The following is an 11,416-nucleotide window of genomic DNA, read 5'->3' as shown; positions in this document are numbered from 1 at the left end:
TCTCTCTCTCTCTCTCTCTCTCTCTCTCTCTCTCTCTCTCTCTATCTATCTATCTATCTATCTATCTATCTATCTATCTATCTATCTATCTATCTATCTCCCTCACTCTATCTATCTCCCTCACTCTATCTATCACCCTCACTCTATCTATCTATCTATCTATCTATCTATCTATCTATCTATCTATCTTATCTATCTATCTATCTCTATCGCCCTCACTCTATCTATCTATCGCCCTCACTCTATCTATCTATCGCCCTCACTCTATCTATCTATCGCCCTCACTCTATCTATCTATCGCCCTCACTCTATCTATCTATCGCCCTCCCTCTATCTATCTATCGCCCTCCCTCCCTCTATCTATCTATCACCCTCCCTCCCTCTATCTATCTATCGCCCTCACTCTATCTATCTATCGCCCTCCCTCTATCTATCTATCGCCCTCCCTCTATCTATCTATCGCCCTCCCTCTATCTATCTATCGCCCTCCCTCCCTCTATCTATCGCCCTCCCTCCCTCTATCTATCGCCCTCCCTCCCTCTATCTATCGCCATCACTCTATCTATCTATGGCACTCACTCAATCTATCTATCACACTCTATCTATCTATCTATCACACTCACTCTATCTATCGCATCACCACAGCATCACTCAGCACCACCACAGCATCACTCAGGGGCACCACAACATCACTATGCGCTACCACAGCATCACAGAACGCCACAGCATCACTCGTCGCCACCACATCACTCAGCGCCACTACAGCATCAATCTGTGCAACCATATAACAACTGGTTCAAATATGTTCTCTCAATGTTTCAATCTTTATTATAAATGTCACAAAAAGATGTTAATATTTCACTTCTGTTCTTGAATTTTCGTCACAATAAAATACACTGAACATAATCTTCACAAAAGTTATTTACAAAAGTTTAAGCTATTGCCATTATAAATAACAATAATTTTTATTTACGTATTAAATATTTAAAAAAAATTAAAAGCCATTGTTATGTGTAATAGCAATACATCTAAGTCACCTAAATACAACACATATTGCATTACAAATGCTATAGTTGTCACATTTGCGAAAGTTATAACTATTGGCATTGTAAATGACAAAGCTATTAATTTTGCTATTTTCAAAACCAACACATAAATAAAAAATGTGTCATTTACAATACTAATAGCTCAAACTTTCCTAATGCGAGACCTATTGCATTGCAAATGCTTGTTATTAATTTTCCCAAGCCTTACATTTCATTTTATGTCTATTTTTCCCTTTCATTTTCTACAGTAACTCTAATTCTCCAGTATTGTATCTTTTATAGATTCACATGCTTGAAACTCCCCCGCCGTCATGGTGGGAGTCCCACTGTAGCAGTCGAAATAGCAGTTTTTAAACATCAGCATAGACCTCCATAGAACAGAAAACTCACTTAAGTAACCCTTCAACCTTATTCTATAACATCCGAAGTTCTGCCAATTACAGCAGAGACACCAGAGTTCCCTTCCCCTTCAGGCTGTGCTCTGAAGGTCCCCACAAAAACTGCCTATATTGCCTCTACCCTGACCACAAACCCAGGGAATGCAAATATTGTCACACGTTTTCTGCTAAAACACTCAAGGACAGAGAGGGTAGGCTACTACTACTCTGGCTCCAGAAGAGGAAGGCTTCTTCAGACTCTGAGTCAGAACCTGCAGCCCATTCTTCCTCAAGGAAAAGAAAGTAAGACAGTTCCTCTTCTCATCATGGGTACTATAAGAAACCCAAGTCCCAGGACAAATCTGGGGTGAAACACCACAAAAAACTTCAGTCATAGACTTCAAAGTATTTTTCTGCTCCAGCTTCTGTTTCTCTGACTCCGTCAGGGACCAGTCTTCTCGCCCGTTGATGGCTGCGTTGTCGAAGATTCAAACCTCCTCAAGCAAATCTGAGGTTTTTGCACAGTAGACAGCCACTAAGACGACAGTTAAGACGTTGAGGGCTGCAATGTCGGCGGGATCACTGCAGACAATAACAACGACTTTATTGTCCACAAGGCCTTCTCCGTCTACGGAAATTTCACCACCGACCACTGCTCCATCGACGATTCTGATGACTGCCCCACAGATGAATATCAACCATTCACCGTCGACGGTGTCGCAGACGATTACAGCAGTGACGGCACCGTTGTCTAGCCCGTCGATGGGTCCGTCGGCAGAGGGAAATATTTGCCACCTTCAGCCCAAGCAAATTCAGGATTTTTGCAAGATTTCTCCTTTGCTCCTGCTCGCCTTTTAGACTTCAAGAGGATGAAGGTTTGTTTGGCCCTGTTTACAGTCCATCACAGTTGAGGCTCAAGTGCCAAGATTCTGATGATGAGGACAATGTTCCATCGTCTTACCTGGCAGGAGAATATTCTTTTGCGGAGAGAGATACTTCTGCTATGCAGCGGACGGATAAATTACCTGTATGATGATAGGGAGGAAGAGTGTCATCATTTTAGGGAGCCGTCGGTGAACGTTCCAGTTTCCCTGGTAATCGATGATTATTACAGACGTTTCCCGGACGCAAATGCTCTTCAGAGACCTGTACCTCCCCAAGTGGTTTCTTGTGTCTCATTGGCCAAAGCACTCCCAAATCTATCAGGGAAAAAGTTATCCCTCCTTCTATAGTCATCACGGAGGATACCCAAGATGCTGAACAACAGCAGAGGATGGAGAAGTACACAGATGCCCATGATGAGTGGGATGACTATATAGACCACATACCTCCATCTCCTATCCCTCCTTCTGCGGATTCCCCTCCTTCAGATATTGGGGGATTTCATAATCTTCTGGAGCGTGCCTCCAAACGTTTGATAACGTAGGCTAAACAACAAACTGAATGTTTCCTATATGATTTTAAGCCAGGCACCCAATGGTCTGTATGGGCAATCCCAATAGTGGATTTTCTATGGCAAGAACACATGCTTCTGTTCCAGCTGTAATTCCAAAACTGGATAGAAAATACAAGGCTCTTGACAACTCGCCCGCATGCCTCATTAGCCATCGGAGGCGGGATTCTGTCATGATGCAGGCAGCGCAAAGAAGAGTCAAGAATCTAGCGTCTCCGTGTACTGCTCCACAGGACAAGGAGGGGCTCCGCCTCGACAATATTGGTAAGAGGTTCTCTGCGTTGGCGACCACCTCCACTAGAGCCTCTAATGGCATGGCCATTCTAGGGAGATATGACTGACAGATGTGGTCAGACATCTCTACCCTGTTGGTGTATCTCCCGGATGATAAAAAGAAAGTGGCTGAGGACATTTTGTTGGAAGCAGAAAGAGCGTCTTTGGAGCTCATTGAAGTTGACATGAACGTTTCCTCTACTGTGTTTCACCACAGGGCAGGAGCAGCGGTTCTGCATCACCATGGATGTCTAAGGGCAACCACCTTTCATCCGAATATTTAAGCTAAACTACTCGACATGCCATTTGATGGAGAGTGCTTGTTTGGTAAGCACATAGACGTGGCACTACAATCCATAAACACGGACACGGCCTTTGGCAGTCTTCAGCAGCGCCGTTTTATGTCCTTTCGGGGTAGAGTGCGGGGGCAGTTCTTATCCCGTCTGCAATTTCCACAACAGTATCAGCCATATCCGCAGATATCCTACCAGCCATACAACCATTTTTTTCAATCTAACGCTGCTCAGTCTTATTCGAGACCGTCAGGACACTAGAGGCAAGAGGAGGCAATGAAGTTCATCAGGCCCCTGCCACCATAGTCCCAAGCCATAATGCTGTCTTCTCCACATCCTTTCTGAAATAGAGTTCCATTTCTTCAGACAAATGGGTTCTAGACATCTTCCAGCATGGCAACACCCTAGAATTCATGAAGCATCCTCCAAATGTTTCACCGCTGAAAGTTCAGGTGCATCATCTTCCCGATCTCATAATGGAGATACTATGGCTTCTTCTCATGCAGGCCATAGACAAAGTAGCCCTCAGCCAACAAAGTCAGGGGTTTTACTCTCAATTCTTCCTCATCAAAAAGAAAACGGGAAAATGGATACAGGTCATGAACCTCAGAATGCTGAACAAGTTAATCAAAAAACAATATTTCAGGTTGCTTTCTCTTCAGGAGATTCTTCTCATGGAAAAGGGTATTATCTGGCTTCTCGTCATCTCCTCGATGCCTATTTTCATATTCCCATCCTCCCATCCACCCTTAGCATCAAAATGTTCTCAGGTTCAAAGAGGCAGGGCGCCATTACCAATCTAAAGTGCTTCCATTCGGTTTGAAATCCGCTCCCAGGGTAATCACCAAGTGCATGAAAGTGCTAGCAGCCTTTATAAGACGTTCAGGTCATCAACTATTTCAATACCTGGATGATTGGCTCATAAAAGCTCTGAAGTTTCAAGAGGCAGAAATTTCAACAAGAACCTATTGAGATCTCTTCCAGTCTCTTGGTCTTCGCTTCAATCTGGAAAAATCATATATTATCCCAGCCAAATCGCTGATTTTTCTGGTTACTTCTCGACACAGATCTCGGCAAGGCCTTTCCCACTCAAGAGAGAATATTGCGTATTCAGAGTATGACAAAGCTTCTTTCAACAAAAAAGGTAGTTTCTGTGAGACAGTACAATGCCACGCTGGGGATAATGTCCTTTTGCACCCCGCTAATCCCCAATTGCCGTCTCCGTATGCGACCGCTGCAGGAGCAGCTCAATGCACAGTGCATTCAGTCTCAAGGTTCAATCAATGACAAGGTTCACGTTTCAGCAGCAATGAGAGACACAATGACCTGATGGATGGCCAAGGAAAACGTTTCGCGAGGTCTCTTTCATTCACACTGTGCCGCAGCTGGTGATGACCTTGGATGTGTCAATGGACGGATGGGGTGGTTCACCTTCAAGAATTACAGGTTCATGGCAAGTGGTCCAAACAGGATTCGGAGTGCCACATAAACCTTCTGGGACTCAGGGCAGTATTCCTGGGTCTGAAAGCCTTCTTGCGTCGGACCAAGGGTTGGTCAGTACTTGTCAGGACAGATAATACTAGAACAATGTTTTACCTCCCAAAACAGGTGGCATGAGATCTCAAGTGCCTTCCCTTCTTGCTCAACAGATATGGGAATGGTGCCTTGCCAACCACATCTCCTTGCATGTGGAGCAAGTGCCCCGTGTCCACAACGTGAAGGCCGACTCTCTCAGCAGGGTCTCCAAACTATGTCACGAATGGGAGCTCAACAATCAACACTTGCAGGTGGTCTTCCAATCCTGGGGTTACCCAACATTATATCTGTTCACTACGTTCCTCAACAAAAAAGTGTCCTCTTTTCGCAAGCAGGAATCCTCATTCAAAATCGTGGGCGGATGCCTTACAGTTTCCTTGTATGGTGATGTTCGCCTACGCCTTCCCTCCATTTCCACTCATTCCTCGAGTACTTCGGGAAACTAATTAAGAGCCAAGTTGGTTCATTCTTATTGCTCCTGGATGGGCAAGACAATTCTGGTACATCGAGCTGCATCGTCTATCAGAGTATGCTCCGATTCTCTAAAGGAGGATCTTCTCTGTGTGAACCAGGGCCAAATGGATCATCCACAACGTCCCTCTCTTCATTTGTCGGTTGGCTCCTCCCCACCCTGAATTTGGGGATTTGAGGCTTTCCAAGGAGTGTTCTTCGATACTACGGATGTCTTGAGCTCCTTCGACGCTGAAATGTTACGCAGCTAAATGGAAGAGATTCTGTGCTTGGTGTATCTCTCAAGCATTGCATCCTTTTTCATCATCTCTGGAGCAGCTGCTGCCTTATCTCTTGCACCTAGCTAAGACAGGACTTTCTCACTCTACCATAAAGGTTCATCTTACTTCAATTTCTAGATATAGAAGACGTTCAGATCAAGCTTTCCTGTTGTCTAATTGACTCATCAAAGAATTTATGAAGGGACTCTTTACAGCTTTTCCACCTGTTAAACCTCCTCCAGTACCTTGGCAATTAATTACAGGCCTGTCCCAGCTGATGCTTCCTCCATTTGAACCAGTACACAAATGTGAATTGAAGTTCCTTTCTTGGAAGGTGGCTTTTCTCTTAGATACAACAAACAGATAGCAGCAGAAAGCATCGTAGATTCTTCACAAGAACTTCTAAAATCAACATGAATTTCCCCTAAATGCTGACATCCATGCATGTCTTCTACTGGAAGAGACATTGTGAGGGAGTTACCCTTCCCTTAAAAGCTTAGGAGAAATACCCCACCTACAAAACTTCAATTCAGGACGCCTCATTCACTTGAGCCATAGTAATATGATATAGATAAGAGACTAACTTTGTCTTTTCATGCCTAATAGACATACCCCCATCCTTTAGAGATGATCCGCTCAGATCTACTCCTTCACCTGAACGTAGATTTTATATTATTATGGGAAAAACAATATCTGCTAATGTGTGTGCTACATCTTCTGAATTGGACTGCGAGGATTTATCTCCCCTGTTCCAAACACTCTTCATTGAGCCTGGAAACCTCAAGGCTGTCACTCGAAGGGTCTGGCGTCTTCTGACTCAGACTGAATCCTATATTTGACCTGGACATTCTCTCCATTTCCCTGGCCACTGTTGACCTCACCAAAAATTGTGGCTTTCCGGAAGGTCATACTGCTGATTTTTCCAATACCGCCGGCTCTTTCTAGCCCACTTTCTGGCTCAATGAAGCCATAGGAACCCCACGTTAGACTTTGCCTGGCAGGCATTCCACTGACACCACTATCCCCTTGAGTCCCTTACCCTGCCCCTAACTTGACATCTTCGCAAAATGTGTGGTTTGCTGCAAAATTTATTTATTTCCTTCCTCACACATTGTTTCACTATATTTTCAATAGTTTCCTTTGCTACATGCTTTTAATGAATAAGTATACTAATGAAAGGAAATGCTTGCAATGGGTTTAAATTACACAATCTTACCCGGACATGCTAGATATTAATGGTTCATTTCATCGAGTAGTCCATTGTTACACCATGGGACACCGAACGGCTAACAGAGTAGGCTTGCAAAGGTTCTGATGAGAAATTCCTAGATGTATCTTTTTGTAACATGCGGTAGCCACATTAAAATGACTACATGTTGACATGGACATTTACCATGGGAATCGAGGAAGAAGACTACAGACCATCGAAAGATCCTTTCTTATTGGTTAGAAATAATTCAACATTTATGTAACATGTTTTGTGCTTTCCATATGGTACATGTTCCTAGCTAAAGAGTTAAGACATTCTATGGACCCCTACCCTGCCATGTCCCTTAGTACTTTGTGGTGCTGGCACAAATTGCCATTAGCTACTGCTAACAGTGATTTCTTTGTTTTCCTTATGCTTTGAGAGGAGACTTTCTTTCTTTATGCCGATCATAACTACTGCTGTGATTAATTTATTTTACCTGATTTAACGGTTCGACTGCAGCTGTTAGAGAACTCAACTGAGTTTCCAGAACTACTCTTTATGGGTATTTCCACCTTTTCATAGTCAGTCTTTTGCTACAATTTTAGTTGCTCTATTCCAAAAAGAACTCTTTATGAGTCCTTGCTCGGATAAATTGGGATAGGGGCTAATTTCTTTAATGCAACACACTGTTATTTCGTATGCTTGTTCTAACCAAATGTTCTCGATCTTTCTGTAATTTGACCAATCTAAATAAAAAAGGCAAAAATACAGAATAATATCTTCAAGAGAGCAGGCTTGTTATGATGAAGTTGCAACCTAGTAATAATTTAGCAGTCATAGTTCCTTGTTCTAAAACCATAGTTCTCATTTCATGCAAGATAAACTTTAACATGGTGCATTTTTCTTTACTTATTTACTTTGTGTAGGGCAATCACACGACAGCTGTTAATTCACATTTAAAATTGACAAAATATTTAAATTTAGCATTACCGATTAATTGTAAGCTTGGCCTGGCCGCAAATCTTTGAGGAATTAATAATATAGTTTGAATAATTTTTGTTTCCAGCCACATTGGAGCTCATGCAATTTTTTTTATTGCATTTATTTTGCCATGTAATAGGTTTTATATAACGTCATCTGTGTTGTTTCTCTTTATATATCAATTGCTATTTTGACATTTTCAAACAAAAATATGCCGGTTGTAATTAAGTTGTCTTGATATTTTCCAGGGCTTGCAATTCTTTATTTACAACGTTAGAAAAGAGTCGAGAAGCCATTGAAATCACTAGTGAAGACCACATAATTCAGGTGCGTTGCAGCTGTTTCCGAGGACTATCACATGCACATAAACCACTTCTACTATGGTAGTTTTTTTCCCGTTTTGAAACCATTTTAGAAAACGTTTTCTTAATGTAAGTGAATAAATGGATAACAATAACTGAGAAAACACATGGGCGCAAAACCAAATCATGAAAGGCAATTTAAGGCAATACAAATAGAGCATTACATTAAAATAAAAAATGGAATAACTAAACAAAAATAATTTATTGTAATTAGAAATTAGAAAATACATTAAATATGCGACTGAATCTACATTTGGAATGGGCCTCAGTAGTGTACCCTATATCAAATCTGAGTTGGGAATAAAGTTTTCAAAATTAAAAAAAAATGATCACTTCTTCTACAATTAGAAAAATTGATTCTCCGTAATACATTTCGAACTAATTTGCTTTTATATGAAAAAATACAGTGTATGTATGTGTGTGTGTGTATATATATATATATATATATATATATATATATGTATGTATGTATACATATATGTATGTATGTATACATATATATATATATGTCTGTATATGTGTATATATATATATATGTTTCCAAAATGTTAAAAAATTATCTGTCATGTACAATTAGAACAAGCATTTGCAGTGCAATAGGTCTCGCATTAGGAAAATTTGAGTTATTTGTCCTGTACATTGCAAATTTGTTATTTATGTGTTATTTTTGAAAATTGTGAAATTAATAGCTTTGTCATTTACAATGGTAGTTGGAGGGTGGAGTTGGAGGGTGGAGTTGGAGGGTGGAGTTGGAGGGTGGAGTTGGAGGGTGGAGTTGGAGGGTGGAGTTGGAGGGTGGAGTTGGAGTTGGAGGGTGGAGTTGGAGGGTGGAGTTGGAGGGTGGAGTTGGAGGGTGGAGTTGGAGGGTGGAGTTGGAGGGTGGAGTTGGAGGGTGGAGTTGGAGGGTGGAGTTGGAGGGTGGAGTTGGAGGGTGGAGTTGGAGTTGGAGGGTGGAGTTGGAGGGTGGAGTTAGAGGGTGGAGTTGGAGGGTGGAGTTGGAGGGTGGATTTGGTTTCGGAGGGTGGAGTTGGATTTGGAGTGTGGAGTTGGATTTGGAGTGTGGAGTTGGATTTGGAGTGTGGAGTTGGATTTGGAGTGTGGAGTTGGATTTGGAGTGTGGAGTTGGATTTGGAGGGTGGAGTTGGATTTGGAGGGTGGATTTGGAGGGTGGAGTTAGAGGGTGGTTTTGGAGGGTGGAGTTGTAGGGTGGAGTTGTAGGGTGGATTTGGATTTGGAGGGTGGATTTGGATTTGGAGGGTGGATTTGGATTTGGAGGGTGGAGTTGGATTTGGAGGGTGGAGTTGGATTTGGAGGGTGGATTTGAAGGGTGGAGTTGGAGTGTGGAGTTGGAGGGTCGTTTTGGAGGGTGGATTTTGAGGGTGGATTAGGAGGGTGGGTTTGGATGGTGGAGTTGTAGGGTAGTTTTGGAGTTGGAGGGTGGAGTTGGATCGAGTGGTGGGCGCTAGAGTGTGTGCACTAGAGTGGTGGTGCATAGAGTGGTGGATAGGGTGGTGGCGGATAGAGTGGTAGAATGTTGGTGGTAGAAGGCTGTACTGTGTGTGAGAGAGAGAGAGTGTGTGTGTGTGAGAGAGAGTGTGTGTGAGAGTGTGTGTGTGTGACAGAGAGAGTGTGTGTGTGTGAGAGAGAAAGAGTGTATAAGAAAGTGTGTATGTAAGAGTTGTACATACATTACTGCGTGTGTGCACACTTACAAAAAAAGTACTCTTTCTACTCCTTTCTAAGCGTAATCACTTTTATTATTTCACTGGACTAATTTGATATGATGGATATCTAGTAAAAAAGGCTGCTTATGGGCAAGTAGGCCACAGCTGGGAGGACAGTTTTTCTGTAGGAAAGGATGCATTCGTTAGAATGGACAGTCCTTTTTTCGCTTAATTACAGTCCTTTTTAGAAGCAAAAGGCACCTATCTATTATCTCTCAGTTACTCTGATATGCAGTGGTGCTCAAGTGAAAGTTAGAAAATGTGCCTCTTTTCGAATTTTTAATTTAGAAAAGTAAGCAGATCCAACGTAACAAAAGTGTATGCCTATGAAACCAAGTTTTATGAAAGAGGGGTATTTTTGTAGACAGTTGTCAATGAAAAAGCAAACTTTGTTGGCTGAGACAGTGAGCATCGGCATGACAGAAGGAGTAGTTTAGGGCTGAAGAAATCTGAGGGAAGTTGATTTGTATATCAGAATAAACAACACACACATACACAGCCCGCCACTCAGGCTCATGCTGAAATGCGCCGTGTGGCACAAGCGTTGGACCTAAGCTTAACCTCTGACAGGAGAGCCCCTCATGATCTGGTCACTTACTCGGTGCAAATGGGGGCTGAATTATTTTTGTGCCATGGCTGTTTTAAGTTCCCAGTCCGGCTCTGGAGGAGGTACTGTACTTCTGTGGCGTGGAGGACTTACATGCTGCAATGTTCTGGGTATGGAAATCCATTCTCTAATTGCATCTATACAGGTGGTTCAGTCCTCAAAGAGCGGGTACAAGAAAAGGCAGATCGGCCCTTGATCAGCGTGGACGTACTCCTTTCCATAGTGAGCTCACGCCCTTATCTGAGTACCTAGATTCTGACGAGCGCAAGCTCAGCCGTGTATCTAGGGACACATCGAAATAGTAGGTACCGTGGTTCTTGGGGACAAAGGAACACGGCTGCCAAAGATAGCAGACGCTGCCAAGACGCAGAAAGGGGGGTTCGCTTTTGACAGGTGCGTGTCACGTAGGACCCCTTTCGTTTCCCTCTTCTGTTCTTCCGAAGTATTTATCACCCAATGCTTGAAACGCACAAATAGTAGCCCGGGTACTCACCATCCCAGAGCACCTGTCTGCTAATGACGTGCGGACAACTCTCCCGCTGAAAGTGCTGCACCCCTGCTTATACGTGCGCGTGCCCCCCTCTCAAATGAAAGAAATGCGGTTACCTAAATTCACCTATTCATTTAAAGCACTGCAATTAACGTCACTTTTTCACAGGGAAGATTTCGATGAAACTCGAACTGTTTCAACATTTATTCATCTGTCTCTCGGTGAAAAAGATAGGCTAATTGGTGTCTCGTTGGTAGAACAAACAGGGTAGCATTCGGCCTGTCAGGAAGACAAGGATTAGATATTTGATGCATTCCTTCTTGCCTTTCCCACGTCATTCCGACTTCCGAT

At 42.8% G+C, this 11,416-nt stretch overlaps 1 protein-coding gene across 2 annotated transcripts in view; it reads left to right on the top strand.

Annotated features, from left to right (window-relative positions):
- Positions 1-11,416, top strand: part of PDE8A (phosphodiesterase 8A) — a 2,294,608-nt gene that overhangs the window by 1,275,855 nt on the left and 1,007,337 nt on the right. For both annotated transcript variants that reach the window (XM_078684749.1, XM_078684748.1), the window contains exon 7: positions 8,131-8,209. In XM_078684749.1, coding sequence (XP_078540875.1) covers positions 8,131-8,209 — 79 coding nt within the window. The remainder of the gene's footprint in view (positions 1-8,130; positions 8,210-11,416) is intronic.

This window comes from Lissotriton helveticus, chromosome 3_2 (genome assembly GCF_964261635.1).
Source record: "Lissotriton helveticus chromosome 3_2, aLisHel1.1, whole genome shotgun sequence".
Classification (NCBI taxonomy): Eukaryota; Metazoa; Chordata; class Amphibia; order Caudata; family Salamandridae; genus Lissotriton; species Lissotriton helveticus.
This window is presented reverse-complemented; position numbering and strand designations above follow the sequence as displayed.